The 26,881-nt window shown below is 41.6% G+C and overlaps 1 protein-coding gene across 1 annotated transcript in view; it reads right to left on the reverse strand.

The window, feature by feature from the left end:
- LOC111963856 (laminin, gamma 3) overlaps positions 1-26,881 on the reverse strand; it is a 233,650-nt gene that overhangs the window by 106,356 nt on the left and 100,413 nt on the right. Inside the window, exons 8-12 of the mRNA XM_023987408.2 lie at positions 25,743-25,879; positions 25,485-25,604; positions 19,546-19,744; positions 12,735-12,844; positions 7,150-7,386 (exon numbers count right to left, since the gene is read on the reverse strand). Of these exons, the coding sequence (XP_023843176.1) occupies positions 7,150-7,386; positions 12,735-12,844; positions 19,546-19,744; positions 25,485-25,604; positions 25,743-25,879 (803 nt within the window). The remainder of the gene's footprint in view (positions 1-7,149; positions 7,387-12,734; positions 12,845-19,545; positions 19,745-25,484; positions 25,605-25,742; positions 25,880-26,881) is intronic.

The raw sequence follows: 26,881 nt of genomic DNA on the forward strand, positions 1-26,881 counted from the left end.
TGTCGTTGCATTGTATAAGGTGAATTGATGTTGTGCAGGGTTGTAATGTCTTCAGATTTATTGCTGTTTTTATTCATTTGCTGCGCAATGCTGTCATCCTTCCACCCATAGATTGTCTGCCTGTATAAGCACCACCTGGACTGGACACAGCTAGACAAACATATATTTTTGAGAAGATCAGGGAGTTTTGCGAGGAAGAGGTTATGGACGTCACATGCCCTGCACCAAAGTCAAGKGCAGGACAGAAACAGCCTCTCTCCTAACACATCCCATATGTTGCTGCTACTATTTTTTTATCCTGCTGCTCAGCCGCTTTACCCCTGATTGTATGCATATAACTACCTCGTCTATCACTGATATCGTTATTGATATTGTTCTTGTACTGTACATACCAGAGGTGTGGACTCGAGTTACATGACTTAGACTCGAGTCAGACTCAAGTCACAAATATGATGACTTGGACTCGACTTTGACTTTAACACCAATGACTCGTGACTTGACTTGGACTTGAGCCTTATGACTCGAACTAACTTGATACCCTCCCCAAGCCCAAATTAAAAAAAATATGCTATTAAAAAAAGTGTGCAGCGCTTTAACTTCATTTAACGGATTACAGTTTGAATCGGACAGCAGCCAATAAAATTGTGCCAGCTGAGAAAAAGTTGCGCGTGGCAGTGCAGAGGAACGTCGGCGGGTGAATTCAGATGGAACCCTTGGAAAGATGATACCCCAAATTATTATTTTCGGATATAAAGACAACGCTGTATCAACAAAAAACTTGCAAAACATGCGGAAGAAAATTACAGACGGAGGTCGCAACAATTTCCAACTTTGTTCGACATTTGATTTGATTTTGATTTGATTTGGATCTCTTTTAGGACTAATTTTTGGACTAATCTTCCTTAAACATTCAAATACAATTTATAATACAAACACATTTTCACATATAACACACTATTACAAACATACATAATATATTAACTTAATGACCCAATAAATACTAAGTCTAAAAATTATTGATTCTTCATCTACTATAGTCACACAAAATGTCTATGTATTATATTTAAATGGTTTTAAAATTTATGTTCAAATTTATGTATTGAAAGGTTTCTGGTTTGCTCAGTTAATTTATTCCATTTCTTTATTGCTCTAAATCGAAATGTTATTTTGCTTGTTTCTCTTTTCTGTCTGGATAATGCATAGATGGTGGACAATCTATTCCTAGTATTTATGGAATGTCTGTCTCTTACCAACTGAATACCGTTGTGAATAGAACTTGGCTGTTTTAAATGATGTAAATTATTAAATAAAATAAGCATGTTTTTTTCAATTATCTTGTCGATTGATGACCAACCAAGAGCATTGCGCATGACTGCAACAGAAGAACTATATCTCCACCTTAAAACAATCCTTGCTGCTTTGTTCTGTGCATTCTGCAGCCTCCTAACTTCACTTGATGATGCATTTCCCCAGACCACAGAACAGTAGTTCACTTGACTCTCCATTAATGCTTGTGTTATTTGCTTAAGAATTTTTCCTGGTAAATATTTAGCTATCCTTCTGATTATGCATGCTGTTTTAATATATTTTTTACATAGATGAGTTATTTGAGACGACCATGATAAGCAGTTCTCTAGCTGCACTCCCAATAGTTTGGTTTCTGCCACTCCTTCAATTTGTACTCCTCCCATACTTAATTGTATCCCATGCTGTTTTGGYCTTTTCCTAGTGGAACAGAYCAACATAACTTTGGTTTTCTTGGTGTTTAAAACAAGTTTGTTCTGGCAAACCCACTCCCTGATATTCTCCAAATCTCCTTGTAAAGCYTGCTGTASCTGTTGAACCGATTGTCTTGCTGCATAAATTGTAGTATCATCTGCAAATATAGTAGCTTGAGTTTCAGCTAAAGCATAGGGAAGGTCRTTGGTATATATWAAATRAAGAWGTGGCCCAAGGCAGCTGCCCTGCGGTATTCCACAGTTTAACACATGAGGGGTAGAAAATGAACCATTGATATAGGTGGACTGTTTCCTGTCAGTTAGATATGACTGTACCCAATTCAATGCTGCCTCCTTAAAACCATAATGTATTAATTTTGTCAAAATTATTTCATGATCCACTAAATCAAATGCTGCACTGAAATCTAAAAATTGAGCCACTGGTCAGTCATGTCAACCAATGCAGTGGTAGTGGAGTGTTTTTGCGATAAGCATGCTCATTGGCTGTAATCAAATCATTATTTTCCATGTACTCCCATATTTGTCTACTCACAATAGCCTCCAATATCTTACTGAGTGTAGGGAGTAGACTAATTGGTCGACTATTGGCAGGAGTAATGGTTTCTTTGCTGTCTTTCGGAATAGGACACAGTTTCGCATGCTTCCATACATTTGCAAACATCCCCTTTTCCAGTGACCAATTAAATATATATCTCAGTGGAACTGTAATCTGGGGAGCAGCACAGCGAAGCAAAAAATTGTCCATAAGACCATAACCATAATTGTCCATAAGACCATCAATAGGTTTAACACCTCCTCCACTGACACTGTTTGCGGACTAAAAGARCAGATCTTGTTGCTCATAATATGATCATCAATCCATTGGAAAATAGCTTTTTTGGAAGAATGTTTGTTTACATTGTTGCTCAGAAAATCAATTTTCTTTGTAAAAAAATCTGCAAAATGATTGGCAATATCAACTGGTTTTGTTATTATTCTCCCGTCAACCTCCACTAGATAGGCATGATGAGATAGATGTACCAAGTATGCCCTTAACTGTGTTCCATACATTTTTACAATCATTTTTACAATCAATAAAAGCATTGTTGTAAAATAACTTTTTTTTCTTTTGATTCAATTTAACTGCATAATTACGTAATGTTCTATAATTCTGTTAATCAATTTCTAATTTTGACCTGGCCGCTAAGACTTTTGCCATATTTCTTTGAGAAAAAGCCTCACCCAGTTCATCATCAATCCATGGAGATGGACGAGCACCAACTGTACTCTTTCTTATAGGGGCATTATCTCAGTGAGCAAATCAATAAAACATTCTGTAGCATGATTTAGTTCATCCTCTAGATAAATCAGCTCCCAGGGTACAGCAGCCAAATCATTTAGAAATAGCTCATGATTAAATGTTTAAAAATGTATCTTGACCACAATCCTAGGGGGTTTCTTTGGACCTGGGTGTTCATGGTTATGGTCACAATATTATGGTCTGTCCAGCCCACTGGCATTGATCTGGCTTTTTAAGCATTGCAATGGTATATTACAGAAAATCAGATCAATGCATGTGTCTGAATGATGACCCAACTTAATTGATGATCTAGTAGTATCATTAACCATTTGTTTCAAACCACAGTTCTCGGCATATCTCATCAATTTTGTTTTATTCAAATTATTGTGATCCTTCCAATTTATATTAAAATCACCCAAGATAAATACATATCTGTTGCTATCTGTGGCCTGGTCAAACCCAGTGCATAAGTCATCCAGATAGGACACCTTAGAGCTAGGAGGTCTATACACACATCCTACCAATATGGCTGCCTGGTGAGGCAGATGTACTTGAGCACATAGTGCTTCTACTTGACATACATTAAGGTCATCCCTCCTCTTAAAAGGTATATGATTCTGAATATACAGTGCTACAGCCCCACCATTCCTATTCCTATCCCTTCTCAGTAAACTATATCCATGAATGTTAATTTGCCCATCATTTACAGATGCATCTAAATGCATTTCGGTCAAAGCTAAAATATGAATATTATTTATGTTGACCAAGTTAAAAACCTCATGTATTTTGTTAGGAAGGCTACATACATTAACCTGAGCTATTTGCAGCCCTTTCCTTATCAAGTGGAGATCAATAGATACATAAAACTCCCCAGTCCTTAACGATTACAAGCATACCCATAACACGATGGAGCCAGGACAAAAAACGAACTGCTTTGTCAATTTTCTTTGCAGTATTACTTTAGTGCCTTGTGGGAAAGGATGCATGTTTTGGAATATTTAATTCTCTACATGCTTCTTTCTTTTCACTCTGTCAATTATGTTAGTATCGTGGAGTAACTACAATGTTGTTGATCCATCCTCAGTTTTCCCTTTCACAGCCATTAAACTCTGTAACTATTTTAAATTCACCATTGACCTCATGGTGAAATTCCTGAGTGGCAATTGAGTTAGGAAGTACGCCGGTATCTTTGTAGTAACTGTGTGTATTGATACACCTCCTAATGTGTAATTAATAACTCCACCATGCTCAAAGGAATATTCAATGTCAGATTATTCTTTTTTTATATCTACCATTAGGTCAAATCAAATACAATTTTATTGGTCAAATACACGTATTCAGCAGATGTTATTGCGGGTGTAGCGAAATGCTAGGTGTCATTCTTTGAGAGGCATTAGAAAACCTTCCYCGTCTTTGTGGTTTAATCTGTGTTTGAAATTCCTTTCTAGACTGTAAGACCTTACAGATAATTGTATGTGTGGGGTACAGGGATGATGAGGTGGTCATTAAAAAATCATGTTAAACACTAAACACACACAGAGTGAGTCCATGCAACTAATTTGACTTGTTAAACACATTTTTACTCCTGAACATTAAGCTTATCATAAGAAAGGGGTTTAATACTTATTGACTCATGACATTTCAGCTTTTAATTTTTTACTTACAAAAAAAAAAACTTGGATTCCACTTTGACGTTATTGGGTATTGAAGGCACTGTAGAATTTTTTTTTAAATTAATAGGTATTTATAGAACCTGAGGAAAAGGTACTTTAAAGCACCATACAGGTTCCATGGTTATTTATTGAACCTTCAAGAAAGGGTTGTCCTCTTAAGGATTCAACCCTTTTTTCCCCAATTTTTGCCTAAAATTACATACCCAAATCTAACTGCCTGTAGCTCAGGACCTGAAGCAAAGATATGCATATTCTTGATGCCATTTGAAAAGAAACACTTCGAAGTTCGTGGAAATGTGAAATTAATGTAGAAGAATATAACACATTAGATCTGCTAAAAGATAATACAAAGACAAATGTTAGTTTTTTGGACCATCCTCTTTGAAATGCAAGAGAAAGGCCACAATGCATTATTCCAGCCCAGGCGCAATTTAGATTTTGGCCACTAGATGGCAGCAGTGTATGTGCAAAGCTTTAGATTGATCCAATGGACCATTGCACATATATTCAAAATGTTCTATCAAGACTGCCCAAATGTGCCTAATTGGTTTAGGAATACATTTCCAAGTTCGTAATTGTGCACTCTCCTCAAACAATAGCGTGGTATTCTTTCACGGTAATAGCTACTGTAAATTGTAGCCAATATCAGATATGTCTTTGTCCTTTTTTTTTGTTACCTACAACCTCATGCTAATCACATTAGCCTACGTTAGCTCAACCGTCCCGCAGGGGACACACCAATCCTGTAGAGGATATATAGCACCAATTAAGTTGCAGAGAGAAAGAAAGAAAGAGAGAGAGAGAGAGAGAGAGAGAGAGAGAGAGAGGGGGGGGAAGGCATACAAACAAAATGAGTGTTCCTTAGGGGTTCTTTGGGTAGGGGAGCCTTTTGAACCCTCTGAGCTCTTCAATTGTTCTTTATAGTTCACAAAAGAGTACTTTGCTCTTTTAGTGATAATGAAAATGTATGGGTGGTAGCTCATTTGAATACTTTGGGTCTGGTTTGCACACAGCTTATCTTGTGCCACCCAGTTTCTCATATGTTGTATTACACTGTTACATGTTATATACGCCCAGAAACAGTGTGTTATGACAAACTCACATATGGTTTTGCGTAAATTGAGAACGGTTGACTGATTCAGTAGTTTTCAACTCTCTCCCCAGGGACCCCCAACCATTCCAGACTAGGGTTGAATGACGGGAACCCGGTTACCAAGATTTACCGGGATTTACCACCCAAAAAAACCCTGTTAAATTATAATAAATTATTTATATTAACAGCATGGTGTGAAATGAAGCTGTTAAATGATATGCAATGTCTAAATCTGGCTTCTCTACATCCTCTGCATGATGAATCAACGATCAGGGTGGGGACAGACCCATCTCAGTATGGAGCACAGTTCACTATGCATGTAGACCTATCATCTCATTATGGTCACTTTTTTACTTGTGACAGTGTAACCGATGTGAAATGGCTAGCTAGTTAGCGGGGTGCGCGCTAATCGCGTTTCAATCGGTGACGTCACTCGCTCTGAGACCTTGAAGTCGTTGTTCCCCCTGCTCTGCAAGAACGGCGGCTTTTGTGGAGCGATGGGTAACGGTGCTTCGTGGGAGGCAGTTGTTGGTGTGTGCAGTGGGTCCCTGGTTCGAGCCCAGGTAGGGGCGATGGTGCTATATGGAACCTTATCGTAAATGTAGGGCTTATAAAATGTATTTAATATATGGCTCATCAGTCTCAGGTAGCAACAGGCTGATCAAAGCTCTAATTAAATCTAAACATTTATATGCTTTATAATAGTTTTGAATGACACTTCCATTTTTTGGCTGGAAATACCGGGTTACTCAGGAGAAAAGGGATTTATTCTTGGGATGGAACATTTGTAAAATAATGAGAAGATATTCTGCCCTATTACAGACTTATAAACACAACAATAGAACCTATGTCATTTTAACGATATAATATGGCTAAAAAAATGTGTGGTTCTACAAAGAACCTTTGAGATTGTGAAATCTTCTTTATGGAACCATTCTCCATAAAGGTTTTATAAAGAATCATAAAAAGGGTTCTATATAGCCCTCAAAAGTGTTGTAACCATTGCGGAACCTTTTTTTGGTGCTACGTAGAACCTTTTTTTTTAATGTATCTTCACAGAACTTTAAGAAAGGGTTCTTTACATCACCAAACAGGTTCCATTTAGAACATTATGAAAAAAGGTTCCATATAGCACCAAAAAGGGTTCTGCTTGTTTTACAAGCCAAAGAACCCTTATATGGCACTATATAGAACCATTTGCAATCAGTGTKCAGAGAGAAGAGTAGAAAATAGTAGGGAAGGGAAGAAAAGAGAAGGTGGAGAAGGAGATAGAGGATATGAGAAGAGAGAAAGAGAGGTATAGAGAGAGCACGAGAAAATGAGAGAACAAGAAAACACGAGAGACACAGATGAAAAAACTCCTACCTGTCTCATGGTGGCAGGGTCCGTGCTGGTGGCAGGTGCAGGGCACACAGGGTGACAGGGGTCCTCTGTTAGGGACCTCTCTGGTGTAGCCTGGGGCACACAGCTCACAGAACTGACCCCCAAACCCCGGGGGGCACGTACACACCTCAACCCAGGGAGCAGGGGGGGTAGAGGAGGTAACAGGGCTGGAGGAGTGAGCAGCGGAGGCCAGGGTTACCCCTGAGAGTTGGGACGTGTCTGGGGAGAGAGTTTGGAGATCATTAATACTTTAACTCCAACTCTGGAGAGAGAGGAGGAAGAGAGAGAGGGCATGAATGCTCAAACATACTAATTCTGAAAGGCTACTCTGACATACTGAAGTTAATGGTCCAGTAATAATGTGTGTTTGATCATCAGGAATTTAGCCAAGTTGCTGTTGCATAGGCAGTGGTGCAAGTACTTCAGTAAAAATACTTTAAAGTACTATTTAAGAAGTTATTTGGGGTATCTGTACTTTACTTTACTATTTATATTTTTGACAACTTTTACTTCACTATATTCCTAAAGAAAATAATGTACTTTTTACTCCATACATTTTCCCTGACACCCAAAAGTACTCGGCACATTTTGACAGAAAAATGGTCCAATTCACACACTTCCCTATTGTCTCTGATCTGGCGGACACAAATGCTTTGTTTGTAAATGATGTCTGAGTATTGAAGTGTGCCCCTGGCTATCCATCAATAAAAATAAAAAATAAATAAAATGTTACCTTCTGGTTTGCTTAGTATAAGGAATTTGAAATGGTTTATACTTTTACTTTTACTTTTGATACTTAAGTACATTTTAGCAATTACATTTACTTTTGATATTTAAGTATATTTAAAACCAAATACTTTTAGACTTTTACTCAAGTCATATTTTACTGGGTGACTTTCACTTTTCCTTGAGGTAATTTCTATTAAAGTATCTTTATTTTTACTCAAGTACGACAATTGAGTACGTTTTTCACCACTGTACATAGGTGGGAATTCACCCCATATGTATTTTACTGTAGGCTATGTGCCCATGCAAGAGGGTGGTCAAGAATATAGCTCTGTAGGCTACAGTAGTGTGAGAGTGATAAAAGCTAACACTTTTATCATCTCTGTCTCTCTGGATATTCACTGGAGGTCCCGAGGTGCCCAAGAAGACAAGCCAGCTGTTCACCATGCAAACTCTGTTACACATTGTAGCTCTATGATATTATGGGTGTGTGTGTGTGTGTGTGCGCGCATGCACACATTTGATGCACATGGGTGTACACACACACCTAGCTACCTCACTCTGGGAATCTCTGATAAAACAAAATAAATCAGTGCAGTGGAGTGAGGGAGGAGGAGGAGGAATGGAGGAGAGGAAGAGGAGGAGAGATGGAGGAGAGATGGAGGTATGGCAGGAGCCAGCACCCACAGGGATTACTGATCCCTCTCTCCTTCATGAACAGTGATGGGGGGATAGTACAGGTTGAATCCTCCTCAGCCATCATACAGAATACTACCACCACTAGTCAAGGTCCAGCGCCAAGCTTTTAACAGTGTGTGTGCATGTGTGTCAGTCACAGCGAGTCAGGGATGTGCGATTTTCATGAGATCAAAAATGTAGCCTGTGTGTGTAATAAGAGATGAATGTGTAATGAGAGAGAAAGGAACAGAGGGAAAGAAAAGGACAGGGGGAAAAGACAGGATGAGCATGAGGAAGAGAGAGAACTTGGGCTCTAACAAATTGTGATCCCCTGATCCTTCAGCGACGATCAAACACAATTCATTTACCATACTATATGCAAATCAGCACCCAACCAACTCATCCCCCCTGACGACCATTCCCCTGGCTGCATGCTAACCCCTGTACAACATTATCTCTATCACTCTATCTCTCTCTCTTCCTTTTCTCCATCTCCTCATGTCTCCCTATTTTTCTCTCTCCATCTCTCTCTCCCTCTTCGTCTTTTGTCCATCTCCTCATCGCTCCCTTTCCATCTCGCTCTCTTTGCATCTCTTTCTCCCTTTTCTCCATCTCCTTCTCTCCATCTTGCTCTCTCCCTCTCTCCCGTCATACCTTTCTCCACCCCTCGCAACTCCCTCTGTTGATTGTGTGGAACTGGAAGCCTCCTACCCTAACATAACATTCCCAGTACCACTTAGCTGTCACACAGGCAGGATCCTCACCCAACAATGTGACAGAAATCGCCTACAGACAATCCTGTCATTAAAATAATTCAGCCTAATAATGAATGCCTTAATCTGTGTTTTGGTGCAGGGAGGGAGGAAAAAGCGCTTTGTCGGATTTTCCTATTAGCGTCTCTGGGCGCCTGCAGAGATAAGGCACTTCTAACACTGTTTGAGAACTAATTTGAGACACAAATCATTTGCAATGTACGTGTGTAAGAGGGAGAGAGTGTGTTTATGTGAGTGTGTCTGTGTGTGTGTGTGTTTATGAGAGTGTGTTTATGTGTGTGTGTGTGTTTATGAGAGTGTGTTTATGTGTGTGTGACTGTGTCTGTGTGAGTGTGTGTGTGTGTGAGAGAGAGAGAGATAGCGACTGTATGTGTATGTGTACATGAGTATGGATGCAAGTGTGAATGTGTGCATGTGCATAGTGTGTATGTAAGTTTTAATGTGTGTGTGGCTGTGACACCCGTAATTAAAGTGGCTGAAAGAGAGATAATGGCTTTGAATAGCTGTTCTGTCATCTATGTGCTGTAATCCAATGCAATCCCTCTCAGATCATCTCAGTACATTGATCTAAACACAGAGAGAGAGAGAGAGCGAGAGCGAGAGAGCGAGAGCGAGAGCGAGAAACCCCCCCCCCCCCCCAAAAAAAAGAGCAGAAGATTTGGAAGAACAGACAGGCAATATCTGTGAATGCAAGATGGACTTGGCACAACTCAGTGCTTCAGTCAGAGCAGATGTGTTGAACACTCAGGGACAAGTCACTCAGTCTAAAGATGCCCTTAAACTGATCATGGAAATCTGTGTCTGTGTGTGCCTCTATCCCTTATTAGGCTAAAAGTGGTTGTGTGTATAAACTAGAYGGATAGAGTGTGTGTGCGTGTGTGCATGGGTGCGTGTCTATCTGAACGTGAATTAGGCAGACTGTTACTAAGTGAGCTAGASATCCAGTAGTGAACTTCCCTTGCCAGTGAACAAACTTGGCAGCTGATATTTGCGAGGYCCAGCGGTGCTATCAGAGAGATTCTCCTCAGAGCCTAACAGAAGAGGCCGGCGCCAATGAGAGGGCAGCAGGTTGAGAGCAGGAAGTAGGAACCAGACTGCTGTCTATTAACGAACTGCTGTAGTAAAGCCCTCTCATGTTAGGCAGGAAAATGTGAATAACAGGGCAGAGAGGAACCACTACACTGACTACAGAGCATGTTGCCTGCTTGCACATCATACCTTAACAACTTTTCTGATTAAGAAAAATGCCTAGGTTAAATATAAACATACTCACAGTAATAGAGTACCGGAGGCACAAAAATGAAAAACACGCTAGCCATTGCATGTACTGTGTGCACACACACTTATGCACTCCCACTCCTACAAACACACATACAAACATGCACACAGCAAAAGTGTTACAATCCAGGTGTCGAGGTATAAAGTGTTGTGTTCAATCTGAGTGTTGATTCTAGTGGGGTTAACACCAGTAGATTAAAATTGAATATTGGTGTTTACTTCGAACGACCAACACACAGTAGTCTCAGAACTTCTCTGGGCAAGATATTTTCGAAAAAAATTGTKTTTCACTAATGTTAGTCATTTTGCCCTTGTGGTGTTCTGTGCCTGGCTAGTTAGCTTTCACCGTTCTACCTACCAGAGATTCACCCCGATTCTGCCAGTGGCTTGTGGCTATCAAGAATGATGCGGTGACCAAAGATTATCAGGGGAATTTTCAGGCTGAACAGACAACAGCTGATACCATTTATTTTTTCCCTTCACAACAAAACGGAAGATTCTCAATTAGAAGTCAACTAACGTTAGCTAGCTTGCCAGTTTAGCTGGGTAAGTTAGCTAGCTAACGTTACAGTCCTATATTGAACTCTGAAAGCCATCAGCTAAATCATATAGCTATCTTTGGTATACATAATGTCAATCAATGTTGCCTATGCCATTGTAGTCACTGCTAGACTGGTAGCTACCTTCAGCAGAGTAAACATGTTTGTTTGTTCATTCTATCTTTGACCAAAGTTAGCTAACGTATGCTAGCTAATGTTTCCAAATAAGAGTATCTCATCTATTTCACCCTGGTCTGGAAAACAATCTGTCACTAAAAATAGAATTGTCGATATAACTAACTCACTCTTTATTTGTGTGTTGGTAGTCTCAGCTGGCTAGCAATCTTGCTGCCAATTTAGTGACTCTAGGTAGGTAACAGCAAGCTGACTATATTGAAATGTCCATTGTTAGGTATGCTTAGCTAGCGAGTCTAATAGAGATCAATACAATTAGTGGGGTGGTTAAATTGTGTATTTTGTGGAAGGTGGTACAGAAGCTGATTCTACCAACATGCGCTTCGAACCCCTAGCTTTGCACAAGATGAAGATAAGTTGGCCAAAATACTTACAAGCTGACAGYTAAAATAGCTTAATTTACAGTAAGCATGGTATTAACATGAATTGGGTAATGTTTGTATGGTTTGTGTTTGTTTTATGGGGTGAACGGTGGTTAGAGGTAGTACCTTCCAGACCACGTAATCAATTTCGTCTACCTCTCTTCTCTTTGTAAAACTCAGGTYATCTGGAGTGATTCCACAAATACCACAAAGTGGGGGCATTTTGGGTACACAAGCATGAGGGAGCAAACACACATTGCAGTTATGGAGCACAACAAAATTGTGGGACAGAAACCAGTAAGGGACACTGAAAATTATAAAATCAAGACTACACAGTAATAACACAAACACCTTTCTTATTTCTGCAGATTATCAAAACAAAATACAAAGACAGGTCTACAAAATTCCCCTGCAAAGGGCTACTATTGACAAGAATGATCTGTCAAAGTAAATGGGCTGGGGGAGGTTAACTGACAGTACTTTGAGATGAGGAAGGGGGTTTTGGTTTTGCAGGTTCGTGCTTAGACATTAAATGCATTGTTGGGTATGAGAGCGATGGAGGTGCCATTTCTCCTCAATCTGCAGAGAATTGTAGCTACAGATTGTTAGACCAGATGATGTAATTTACCCAAAGATTTTACTGACATCTTGTCTATTTCAAGTCTTCTCTCATTGATCTAGACCGTCTTCTCTCATTGATCTAGATCGCCCAACACAAGTTGTAGTCTTTCAGCGACTACAGATATAAGGCTTTACACCCCCCCTCCCCCCAACACTGCGATAGTCTGACAGCATCAACTCTAATAAAGTGTTATTTTAAGTCGGAATTTACAACACCCATGGTGTTAGGGAACCAACACACTAGGGGTGTTAGTTTGTCAACACTTTGAAAAGTGTTAGTTTAACCTTATTTCGGTGGGTCACATGTACTTTCTAAGGAAGTATTTAATTTAACACTGTTGGTGTTAACATTCTGATCTTGCGGCGTGCACACACACACACACACACACACTTACAGTTGTGTCCTCCTGCGTTGCTGATCCTGAATGCAGTGATGTTGAAGAGAAGACTTTGGAACTCGAAGGCAGACAGAAAAGGCCTCAGTCTTGTCTCCTCCTTGTGAAGTCTGGAAGAAGACAAACACAGGTCCATGATTACCGAGGACCGCAACATGTTATTACAGTATGAAGGAATGCAAACGTCGCAGCGCGTGCGAAGGGTAGACTTTTGTATTGTAAATTCCCACTTCCCACTTGGTTAGGAACGCAGCAATGTGCTGTCGGTGGCTCATTAGCATATTTATGAGTATTACAATTACATGGTGACTAGCTATAAAGGAGTTATCTTATGTTTATTTGGTATCACATGCACTTAAATCAGCCCTTCAATGTTTATGAACAATTGCCCCTTTATGGGAGACCAAAAAGAATTTGCTGAAAGCCATGCCAAGAATAAGCCACATCTGCCAGCTTTTCATAGGTCACCGCTGTTACAGTATGCTGCTATTCAGCAAGTGATATGCATGTGGTTTACAGAAGAGACAGTGAAGATCGGTAGTAACTAACACATTCACTGACAACACTCGCTTAACAGATCTTGTCAAGAAGGCACTGTTATTTGTACTGGCATAACCATCAAAAACATCAACTGCTACAGCACTTCCACTGACGGTTGGCAACAAAGCGCAGTGATGATCGTACCTTATATAATAAATATTGGGTAGGAAAATGTCTCACGTGTTCTCTCTCTCTACCCTGTGAAATGTTATTAACATGCTGTAAGGTGATCTGTGCCTCTCTGGCTGGTAAGATTTCAGCAGCTATCATGTTTTCTGCTCCTCCAGAGGATGGTGAAACTAATGAGCTGCTAACTCTGGATGAGCTCCCATTTCCCCCTGTAGATACGGACGATGAACAATGATTGAAGGTGGTTTTTGTTCAACAAGAATTGTTAAACAACAGTGGTTTATATTGTGACTAAGTTGATGTCCCAGGGACAGTTATTAAAAAACATAGGTCAATCCAACCTGATTGTGGTAAGAGATATGGAAACAATGGTTAACATTGAGTGATTCACCTCTGAATCTACAAATCCCTTGTGTATGTGTGTGTATTTTTGATGCTCACTCACATTAATAGAAGTATAACCTTTATTATGATTATAGTATTACCATACTAATTGGATTGTACAACCCAGAATGAAGGGTTTGAGATTATGAAGTGTCCGTTTTTTTTCTGTGTTGATTTCCCTTACATTAATAGGAGTATATTTTGAAATAGATGCTAAAATTTAAATGCTTGCATTAAAATGTAATGATTGTCATCAACCATGTGATATGAGGATGGAATGTGATGGAAATGTGTATCCTTGTGCTTTTCTATTTACCAATTTCTATGTTCTATGTTTGTCCTTTCTATAAACCAATTTCTCTGTTCATGCAAGTGACTGACTGAACGAATCCTCACTATCAGTAGCTGCAATTTGGCAGTATGCCCAGACCTTGTTTTGAGAACAAAATATCTCTCAGTTTCAAGGTTTCAGCTTAGAGAGAAGCCTTGTGAGGTATTGGTCATGTTATGAACCAGTATTGGTCGGTCACAACAAACAAAACGGTAATGATGAATGAATTATGCTAAATCATTCAAATATAACTTGTCTGTGTATAGCCATATATAAAACAACTGAGGGGCGGCCCCAACAGAGCTTCTGACAGACGTTCACTATAGTGCATTAAGTTTGTTGGAACCTCTCCAGCGCGCTGACAATAAACAATTATTAATTTAAGATTGACTTTGAGTGTYGCTGTGTAACGGTCTAGTTGTCCTCAGGTCCATTTGGAACGGGTCTCTATATTTAAAACATTTATTTATAAATATTGGGTCCGGGTGGGAAAGCCCCAGGTCCATTTCGGGACGGGTCCAACYTTTTGGGCCAGTGAAGGCCTCTGGCGTGCGTGACACTGGGCCTGTATTTAAGCTGTTGCTAGGATAAGAGGAACATCATCAGTGGACCAGGAAACCACTGGAGGTCTGGGTTAAGTATGTGGTGGGAGCCCACACACACACAGACAGGCAGACATACAGACAGACACTTGAACCTTGCCTAGGGACCAGACAACTTGAGTCTCATACTGATAGAGACACAGAGGGACAGGGGGAAGGACAGAAAGAGGCTGGAGAAAGAGAAGATTAAAGAGAAAGAAGAGAAGTGAAGAAGAAGTGATTTGTCTCTCCCGGATGTAAGGGGGGGGGGGTCTTGACCAATACGTGGGGGTACTAAGAAAATAGTTGATTTTCATGACTTCAGAGCTATAAGGGAGTTCTCATTTTTCAATAAAAGCAGATATGGCACACAGCACATTCGATATAAATGTAGTTTTTTAATTGAATTTGGCCCAAGAAAATTCAACAAAATAACTATAAGCCTAATACAAGTGACCACAAGTTAATGACCAAAAACGTCTTTCACGTTCAGCAAAGCTGAAAGCGCCCATGTGCACTGAAGTCTTTCAGCAATAACAACACAATATATCCAAAATGCGACAACAACAAGAAGTGTATTTGTTTCCTATGCATAATCAGACAACTGTGCATTGGTAATAATGCTTCGGATGAAATGGCTATCACAAAGTCAGAAATKAAATTAATAATATCCAAAGTCCAAAGCTAGCAGCGACGAGCRGCCCTGGTGCTCCATCACGTCGTGGCTCACGAGTTTCTCTCTCCGACTCATCTTTCTCATCTCTCTCTTCCTCTTTGGCCCCCTCGGAGACCGGGTCTGGGTCTGGATTTTCAATTTCTACCCGCACTCTTCTCTTGATCAGCAAACAGTCCATTGCTACGGGGTGAGATGGGCGACTAGCTAGCTAGTTCCCAGCTAGTAGTTGTCTCATTTAACGTAAACAAATGTGCACGATCACACAGACCAGACTCCTCCTCCTCCCCCCACACACACACACACGTCATAGGGTACACGTGCGGCACGAGCACGCAGCCAGGGATCGGATTGGGAACAGAATGGCTGGCTATTAACTTTTACATATTTCTTTATTTAAAATTAGGAAAAAATACTAAAATGCTGGGGCTATGCAGATTTGTGACGGGGCTACAGCTCCTCCTAGCCCTGGTGTAGCGCCGTGCATGCTGGGAACAAAACACCACTTACCCTGGATAACACATTCAACACATTCACACAACACACGTAGGCTCACAGTCATGACAAACAGCATGCTATCTGTCACCAAGACAACATAGCCAGGGGATGGGAGACYGTGTGTTGTGTTGCTGTGTGCTTCCAAAATGACACAAACACAGGCATGCACACTCACACACAGCCTCTGAGTCATTTGGTGAAAAAAAGCTCAGAGACAGCTTCTACCTCCAGACTGTTGAACAGCCAACCCTAGCTCAACTAAGACACTATCTACTTTATATTGGAAATACAGTCATACTTGACATGCACCTTCATCATTTTGACTGCATTCTTCAGAAAAGAAAGGTTCTAAGTAGAACCATATAGGGTTCTTTGGTTTGTTCCCATACAGGAACCCTTTTAGGTGCTAGGTAGAACCCTTTACAAAGGGTTCTACCTAGAACCCTCAATGCAGGCKTCTTCATAGAACCCCCTGTAAATGATTTTACTTAGAATCCTCTATGAAGGGTTCTTAGAACCATCAAAGGTTTTAACAAGAACCCTTTTAACCACTAAAGGGTCTTCCAAGAACCCTCTATGAAGGGTTCTACCGAGAACCTGTTCCACCCTGCCTAGTTACACACTAACAAAGTGTTCTTAGGAAATTCCTGTTTTACAAAACACATCAGACCTACAAGTTGTATTATGCTGGCTGGTAGAGTAATGTGCAATTCCAGCCTTATGAGGACGTCTAACAATTGGACATTTTTAATCACCTGCAAACTGYATTCAGAATGACTGCCAAGTTGGAAAAGTAAGGTTAATGGGACCACCTGATTCATCTAAGCTCGAACAACCATCTCATGGGTGCAATACAGCCAACTACTAAGAGATTGGATTAGTTTAGAAAAATGTATGCGATTTATCTTTGTGTAGCATACAATTAATCAAACAATCAATGTAAATGCAAAAACACAGATTGCAACAAACAATTCTGAAAATCAACCTACAGAAGTGCATGCTGGGAAATATGATAATGACGGGCAATGGTTTGAGTGTTTTATTCTACAYGGAGTAATAATGACACCATCACACTCAACTCTGATTATGAACGGTTATTTTACACCAATGAGTGTTAATTTAACTCCTTCATCAAGACTATGTCAGTACTGTATATGTAAAATGATTAAGGGAATACCAGATGCATGCACAAATATTCCCATATAGGTACAGTTTAAAACGTTCTSACATACGTTTGAAAATATATCAGATGACTCAAACTCCTGAGGTTAAAGTTTAAACACTAATGCTCAGGCACTATTTAAAAGAAATAAGAAAACAATTCAACAAAAATCTTATTCAGAATAAGAAGAGGTCTTTGTAGAACCCTTCTTGCTTTCCAAAGACTCCTTCTTGCCTTCAAAACAATCATCAAAGAACCCTTTCTTCCAAAAACGGTTCCACAAATCACATTTTATTTGTCACATGCGCCGAATACAACAGGTGCAGACCTAAGTGAAATTCTTACTTACAAGCCTTTAACCAACAATGCAGTTTTAAGAAAAATACCTAAAAAAAWAAGAAATAAAAGTAAGAAATAATTAAAGAGCAGCAGTAAAATAAGCAGCAGTAAAATAACAATAGCGAGTCAATGCGCGGGGGCACCGGTTAGTTGAGGTAATTGAGGTAATATGTACATGTAGGTAGAGTTATTAAAGTGACTATGCATTTGATTAGCTGTTCAGGAGTCTTATGGGTTAGGGGTAGAAGCTGTTTAGAAGCCTCTTGGACCTAGACTTGGCGCTCCGGTACCGCATGATGTGCGGTAGCAGAGAGAACAGTCTATGACTAGGGTGTCTGGAGTTTTTTTTTTAGGACATTCCTCTGACACCGCCTGGTATAGAAGTCCTGGATGGCAGGAAGCTTGGTCCCAGTGATGTACTGGTCTGTACGCATTACTCTCTGTAGTGCCATGCGGTCGGAGGGCGAGCAGTTGCCATACCAGGCAGTGATGCAACCAGTCAGGATGCTCTCGATGGTACAGCTGTAGAACCTTTTGAGGATCTGAGGACCCATGCCAAATCTTTTCAGTCTCTTTAGGGGGAATAGGTTTTGTCGTGCCCTCTTCATGGGATGTTATAGGTTCTACGTAGAACTCTTTGCTTTACAAAGAACCCGTCTTCTAAAACGGGTTCTTTGGACGAAAACGGTTATTGGTAGAACCCCATCCTGCCGCAAAGAACCATTTTTCAACCCTTTTTTCTAAGAGTGTGTATATCTTATGGTGTACATATCGGTTTTATACCATGCATACTACCTCCTTTTCCTTCCTTATTTTATTATCTGACTTGTGATTGTTATTGATATTGATATGTGTGCTGCAATGTTGAGAGCTTGCAAGTGAGCATGTTGCTGCACCGTTTATACCTGCTGTAAACTGTGTACGTGACAAATAAACTTTGCTTTGACTTGGCGAAGCTCTTAAGAACTACCTAGGAGAGAGAGCTCCAGAGAAAGACATTTAAAAGTCCCCTTCACATCTTCTCAGCTGAGCTTTCTGGATATAGCCGGGCGGTGCCAGGAAAAGATGAGTGCTCCAGGACGAGGTGATGCTGGGTGTGTGTATGCGCGTGTGTGTTTGCGTGCATGTGAGTGTGTGTAGGGCCAGACCTCTGTCTCTCTAATGACGTGTGTGGAGCCTGTCACCAGAGAGGGCCCACACAATGACAGTCCTGTCTCCAGGTACCGCTGCTCTGAGGGGGGAACCAAAGTCCCCCTTCACCCAGGCTGGGGGTTGTGGGGGGAACTCATTACTCATTATGCGCAGTCACAAGAAAGGACATAGAGCTGTCTGTTACAAAGCCATAAGGCAGCTTCCATTGTACACACTTACAAATAATAGTTCTGAATAGTACCAGATAGGTGTTCTTTGGCTTGTAACTATAGAGGAACCCTTTATGGTGCTACATACTGAAGGTTCAATAAAGAACCATGCTCATAAGGTTCTAAATGGAACCATTATGGTACTATAAAGAACCCTTTCCTAAGGTTCTATAAAGAACCATTAAATACGGTTTTACATAGCACCATAAAGTGTTCCACTATGGTTACAACCCTTTTTGGGGCTATATAAAACTGTTTTGTGGTTCTTTATAGAATCTTTATGGAGAATTGTTCTATAAAAAGAACCTTTCTCAATCTGAAAGGTTCTTTATAGATCCTTTTGAAGAACAATCGTTTATTTATGCTGGTCAGTGTTATTGCATTAACTGACAAGTTGAATCAGCCTTTGGAACAGCTGGGGGCCTCCAAGGTGAGAGTCAAACATTCTCAGTTAACACAGCCATACAAGAATCTTTCACAAAACMCCATCATTAAACACAGTCACAAAAWYTRCCAGCATAAYACAACACATTAGATAAACTGAAAGGACACTCTCACTCACGGTTGCACAAAAAGAGCTGTGAGTAAACTACGCCCCAAAATATTCTAATGAGCTGAATGTATGAACATCATACAGCCATGAAGATGACACGGTACATCCATGCAGTCTGAGGTTCATACACTGTTCTGTAAGTAGGGGTATTACATATTTGTATATGATTATATGATGTAGAGTAGCATAATAGTAGGTGTATAGTAGTATTTTATATACACGTCTACACATGCTATCACACCCACACAATTTTGTTTTACCTGAGAGTGAAGGTGTGCTGGGGAGCGAGGCCTGGCTGGTGGACAAGTTCAGGTTGGGGTGAAAGGTCAGCTGACAGGGTGATTCCAGATCCTTCCAGAAGCACGGTGACACTGTGAGGGAGGAGGCACTGGGCCTCGGCCGTGAAGGTCAGGGAGAGGAGCTGGCCATAGCTCAGGAGATGGTTCCCCAGGAACTTCTCTACAGAGAGAGGGGAGACAGACAGACAGACATCCATCAAGGGTCAGGGGATAACCATGCAGGCTTTTAGCTATCTCACATCCTGTCAGAGAGAAAGAGATAGAGAGTCTTTGTGTGTTTCACAAGTTCAGCTTCTCGCCATCTGACAAACATGCTGGAAGGGGTAGTAGTGTTGAATGAGAGTTTTGGCTTTTGGTGTTTATATATGCATGTGTGTGTGTAGTGGAGTGCGAGGGCCAAGGCTCTTGTAACCCACAGAGATCACAGTGGGAGTCTGGCTGTAATTACCCTTCGTCTTATCTCTGGCTCATTACAGCACATTAACACCACTTCAAAGAGCTACACACGCACGCACGCACGCGCATGTACAGACACACACTCTACAAGCCAGCAGACTCACTGCATACACAATGATCAGCACCCAGGGAACCCAAATACTCTTTAATAAAAGAACACATGGGAAAAACTATCCCTGAAAAAGACTACATTTTGAGTTATGGGCGGGTGAGGAAGAGGATGCAGAAGATCCTGTTTACAGAAGTATGTGAAAATGAAGCACTATGATAGATAAGGAAAGGTGGACTGGCATTTCATCATTCAAGATTGATTACAGCAATAAAAACAGGAATCCACCTTAAAAAAAGGCAGATGTTTTTCAGAAAAGGCAATACACAACAGCATGATCTGCCACAGTATGAATAATACTCCAGCAGACCTGGGGCTCTATTCAATCTGTGTCGCCGAAGAGTAACAGACTGCACAATAGAAATGTAAACGCAATTTCTGATTGAACCGACATATGCAGCGTTTACCGTGAATGCATTTTCCACTACCACGCTAACATCGCCTTCAAATTTCAGTCGCGTTGTAACACTGAACTTCCGTGATGCAGATTGAATAGWGCCCCTGGATTCAAGTACTATTTGAAATCTTTTTGAGCGTTTGCTTTAGCCTCCCTGGAGGTTGACTGGGCTTGCAATTTTGGGACTTATATATTGGTTCCATTGCAAAAGGCAAGCTCAATTAAATAGTATTTTAACCCAGGTCTGTGTTTCAGCTGTTAGTCTGTGTGGCTGGCTGAGGTAGTGTGTTTTGAGTGTGATGGTGTGGGTCATGTATCCTGGTCTCTCCTGGTGGTGTCAGGGCTGCAGTAGACACACACACAAACACACACAGCTGTCCGCTATCTTCACAGTCACATCTGATCTGAATCCAGGACCAGCCCTTATCTTCTCCACCACGTCGCTCGGCCCCGGATGACTGCTCTCTGGGCAGATTTGTCATGTGTTTGCCTAACCTGCCCCAGGTTGATGTACTGGGTATATGGGCTGATGTGCTTTTGGTCGACTTGCTCTGACGCTATTGTCTGACTAGTGGGTACTGTTGTGCGTTTTACTGTTATTTGCTTTGGATATTCAAGAGGTGATTCACGTGGTACCCTTAAAATGTTAGACCTACGTCAGGGACACTCAATCACAAATCAATTCATAGSCACTTGTGTTTATCTAAGAGGTTTGAGTAATTAGGTTACATGGGGTATTTCCCACCTAACCTATCAGATGGCATGGTGTAGATACTGCCATATTTCTTATACTCATCCAGTCCTCTCAGATCTACGAGAGTACCAATGGGGGTGTAATGGATTTTAATGTTTGTGCTTTTCTTATAACTAATTTCTGTGTTCTATTCATGTGCTGTTCTATAAACCAATTTCTGTGTTCCTGCAAGTGGCTGACTGTACAAATCCTCACTATCAGTAGCAGCAATTCGGCAATACGCCCAGACCTTGTTTTGAGAACGAACAAAAGATATCTCAGTTTCAAGGTCTCAGCTTAGAGAGAAAGAATGCGGTATTGGTCTGTCACATGGATGAAACAAAATGATTAATGATGAATTAATGATTAATTCATCATGCTAAATCATGTAAATATAACTTGCCTGTGTATAGCCGTATATAAGACAACTGCTGGGACTGGCCAGTCAGAGCTTCTGACAGACATTCACTGTGGTGCATTAAGTTTGTTGGAACCTCTCCAGCGCGCTGACAATTAACAATTATCCATTTAATATTGTCTTTGAGTGTCCCTGTGTAAAAAGTTCCACGACAGGGGTTTGATGGTGGGATTAGGCAGGAAAATGAAGTCATCTCACAGGATGAAAGACTCAGCGCTGCCCCCTCTGGTTGGTCCTCCAGTGTTTTATTATGACACCCCCAGAACCCCACTGGGTGACTGGAACTCTCACTGTGATCACATCAAGATGGCATTCTACCATTAGAATAGATCTGTATTCATTGGTTTATCACAGGAGAGTAATTGAAAAGAGAGAACATCTTTAAATGTGGACCTCTGTGTGAGTCGGAATGACAGTGTTTCTGATTGCACTAAGAAGACGTGCGTGAAGGCAGTAAGTGTGTGTGTTTCTGTTTGTGTGTATGGTTGAGTGTGTGTGTGTGTGTTTCGAGTGTGAAAATAAATAATCGTTCACTTGCTTTTCTCTGTGATGTGCTCAACCTGAACCATGACTGACCTCCTTCCACTGACACACAAAGTCCCCGTCACGATGCCTGACACCCCAGTCACATTTAGTGAACGGTAGAGGACCCCTGAGATCAATCGAGGGTTTAGACTCTCCAAACCAATTAAATCAACTCCATTTCAATTAGATTGCCACCGTTTCAAACAAACAACTTTAAGTCCCATCTAACTTACATCGACCACTGTGCAGCAATACCTGAACAGACAAACTAACTTCACCCAGCAGGGTGAGAGAGAGAAAGAGTGCAAGAGAGAGAGAGAGAGACCAAACTGGGCCAAGTGTGAATCCAGTAACCTGCAATACATCGTGTGTAGCAGTGGTTCCCAACTCCAGTCCTCCATTACCCCCAACAGCACATTTTTTGTTGTAGCCCTGGACAACAAACAAACACCTGATTCAACTAATTGAGGGCCTGGTGATTAGTTGACAAGTTGAATCAGGTGTGCTTGCCCAGGGCTACGACACAAATGTGCGCTGTTGGAGATACTCAAGGACTGGAGTTGGGAACCATTGGTCTACAGGTGCAGCATAGCTAGGGACATGATTACATGGAGAACAGGCAGAAAGACTACACCACCTGGTGCACAAAGACGTTCAGGATCTATTAGACCACGCTGCACCCTAGTAACAACGCAATGTTAGCTTAAAAAAAGAAACGGACCCCAAAAACGTAATCTACTTCGTGGGTGTGATAGAGTCTCTTGAACGTTCTTGACCCCAATCAGTGTGGTGGTAAATACATTTTCTTTCACAGCGATCTTGAACGTTCTGGGACTCACATCCAATCAGGGATCAGGGGGAAGGTTAGTCCTGAACGTTCTGGGGCTCACATCCAATCATGGATCAGGGTAGTGGTTTGTACTGAATGTGCTGGGACTCACATCCAATCAGGGATCAGGGTGTTGCTTGTCCTGAAAGTTATGCGGCTCACATCCAATCAGGGAACAGGGTGGTGGTTTGTCCTGAACGTTCTGGGGCTCACATCCAATCAGGGTGAAAGTTTGTCCTAAGCGTTCTAAGGCTCACATTCAATTAGGGATAAGGGTGGTATTTTGTGATAAACGTTCTACAGCCCACATCTCAGCCTAAGAGGACGTATGCTGAAAACTGTACCCTCTCTCTTTTCTCTCCCTAGTCCTTTTGTGCTGTCCCTTCCTCTCTTGGAGACCCCCCCCCCCCCCCCTTGGATTTCCATGTTTAGCACCATGGACCTTGGTGTATATGAATATGATCCTGCACCATGTCAGGCACTAAGGCACAGGTGGCTGGTTCTGGATGAGGGGTGTTAGCTACCTGTTGGACCATTAAGCATGGAGGATTAGAGAGGAGAAGCCTGCAACTTGAATTGCCATGTCAGTGATTAGAGAGGCTGCTGAGGAAAGTGGTTTTGGCTTGGAATCTATGATAGAATCTGGTAGCAGGCTTCACTCAAGTGTTCAATCGGTTGACAAGTGCTGTGTCGCCGTAGGAACGTGACCTTTTCTACTAGGTGTCAAACTAGCAGCAATCTTTTCTTGGTCAAGAGGAAGAGGACAAGTGTGGTGGTAAATTAATTTACTTTTCATTTTCACTCTCTGTAACTCCCTCATGGCCTTCTCTATGTCTTTGAAAGGCTCCAGCTGAACATCGCTGGATAATGCTCCGAGTAGTCCGGCCGGAGTTTCCTCCGTTGTGTTGTATATCGAGGATTGTGTTTCTTGGCACTGCAGTGTCGCCTGGTACTTCTGCAAGCCGGGTAGAAACACGGAACACGATCCCCAACACTTCTCTCTGTTCTCATCAAGACACATCCTGATCTGATTCTAGACGTAGCCAGGCGTAAAAAAAAGATACGCACTGAAATAGGCGACCAAATAGATTAATAGGAATCAGAGAAATTGCTTTCCATCTCCGTGTTGTTTGGTAGCAGAGCATTGTCACTCAGAATTATCTTCCGCTTTAGCGAGAAACGCTGCCGGAGGATTATTGCGCAAACAGAGAGAAAGAAAGAAAGAGAGAGGGCGAAAGAGAGAGAGAGAGAAATCCTATGCATATCCTTGCAGCCTGCCTCTCCGCTCTAATCTTTAAAGTAACTGTACACATGAGGGGAAAAAGGCAGGGAGAAAATGAGATCATTAAAAGCAACGGCGGGGCAATAGATCTCCATATTTTACTACGCTGCAATACAACACAAACAAGTGCTGTGCCGGCGAGATAAGGGGACGGGCTTGAACACGAATCACTATGTGGTGGCCTTCAGAGACACTGGAGTGATGGACGAGCTTCAAGAACACTTGCAAACTAAACACATGAATAAATAAACAATCTAAACATATCCAAGTTGACTTAACAACATATAAGAAACTCAACATATATCCCCCGAAACGGACCCAGTCGTTTTCCCTCCCAGGCGTCTTCTGTGATCTTAGGCTTTTCATGCTTGGGTTCTTAAAAAGGCGCCTGTCTAAATGAACATAAAACCATCAGGATGTGTTGGTAGCTAATGGGATTTCCGCTATTTCTGTTTCTCTACATCTATGTTGACTGCTGATTCGCTAGGCTTGATCCTTGGTGCAGTGAGGAGCCACCTTGAGCTTAGGCAGGCTGATTTCCACTTTGTTGTTCTTCCAGCATGGCCAAGACATCCAATTCCATCAGGCCTATTCCCCCATGGGGCTCCAGATACATAGACTGCGTCCCAAATGGCAAACTATTCCCTATTTAGTGTACTACTTTTGACCAGTAACCATAGAGAATTGGGTAACATTTGGGACGCATCCAGAGAGAGRGCACCTAACTCCTGTAGCGGGGACAGCTATACATGTTATATGCTAATGGTCATGATAAGAGTCTGCTGTGAGAAAATGGTGTCGCAGTTAACAGGTTTTATGACCTTATAGGGCAATGCTATGGGGAATTGTTCAATCAAACAAAGGAATAATCTCGAGTAACAAGCCAAGGGTATTATAGGTGGCAGATTGACATATTTAAATATGATTGACATATTTACATGTCTGAGCTCTCTCCGAGCAGAATCTTCACGTATTTGTTCCTCATTCCGGAAGCGCACACACTTCTCCTATAAACTCTAGGGCCCAGAGTTTTTTTTGATCAGGTAATATGGTCGGGAAAAACTCCAGGTCCTACTGATATCTCACCTTAAAGTTGACATTAGCTCTCTCTGTGTGTGTGTGTGTGTGTGTTTCGGCTGTGCCTCTCTCACCTGGAGCTCTGTAGAAACCCAGGTCATCCTCACTGAGTGGTAGCAGGTAGACCTCACCTTCCTTCCACAGTAGAGGGTACTCCTGTCCCCCAGAGAACTGTCCAGACCAGCGGTCTGGGTCTGCAGAAGGCGGAGGGGTGTGGAGGGGGGCATGGCAGAATGACTCAGGATGATAACCACAATATAAGGGGTTCACAATTCACCAATAGTTATTAGCTGAATGCAGTACTTTTAATATAATCATGATTGGCTGAATACCTTCAAGGAAGTCAGAGGTGATGTTGACAGCCGCATGGTGATTGGAGGATCTGCAGGCCAATGAGTGTCCGAAGCAGAAACATGACGTGCAGCCAGCTGGGTTGTTCTCCTGCAAGTTGAAGGAGCCTGGCTTGCACCTGCACAAACACACACACACACACACACGCACACACGCATGCACAAAACACATTGTCATTATATACTTCATCACTGCAGCTTGTCGGGGCTAATTCTCCATATTGTGGAGCAAGTTCAGAGAGCATCACTAGGCCCTGTGAGTCAGGTCGTATGAGACTATCTGCCAGGTGAACATGTGTTGCTGTCTGTGCTGCAGTGATGGGGCATAGAGTGGCGGCCGAGGCCAATCCCCCCCAGCTGATCTCACACTGATACACTACCTCCAGAGAGACTGTAGAGGAGACAAGTTGTGTGTTTGTGTGTGTAGAGGAGCGAGGTGTGTGTGTGCGTTTGTGTACGTGAGAGTGCGTGAGGGGGATCTGTGTATGTGCGTGGGTGGTGTTCAGAAACAGGACTATGTAAGTCACATAGGGGGAAAGAGTGTCCTTGTTCAACGGAGCATGAAATAACACACAACACAACAAAATAAACAAGCTAGAAAACAAGCAAAAATAATTCAACACTGGGGATCGTCTCATGGCTGCGTATTCTGCTAATATCAAACTCGTGATTTGTTTGTGTTTTGTCTGTCTAATCATGTAAATCTTAGAGAGCAGAAGAATGATTAAAACATGGGTGTAGAGAAGGTTGGGTACAGACAGAAAGTCTAAAGGAATCATGTTCCCCTCAGTCCTTTCAGCAGCATTTTCACTGAAGGGAAAGGGAATGTATTCAACTGATGTACAACATGCCATTGCATCAGATTTAGCTCATTTCCATCCATAGTCCTTGGTTGATACTGTACGTGTCCTAACTGTCTATGACTAAAAGTCTACTACCATTTACACCGTGTATAATCTTCTCGGAAAAATKTACTTGTGTGTTATCATGAACCTGTTTTCAATGGGTTACCATGCCGACTCAAAACAGTTTGTCAAAGAGCGGTGCCATAAAATGTCAAGAGATGTTTTGTTTAACAATGGCAGCGGGCAGCATCAAGGTTTAATCCAGTACTCCACTGT

Source organism: Salvelinus sp. IW2-2015, linkage group LG5 (genome assembly GCF_002910315.2).
Source record: "Salvelinus sp. IW2-2015 linkage group LG5, ASM291031v2, whole genome shotgun sequence".
NCBI classification, from domain to species: Eukaryota; Metazoa; Chordata; class Actinopteri; order Salmoniformes; family Salmonidae; genus Salvelinus; species Salvelinus sp. IW2-2015.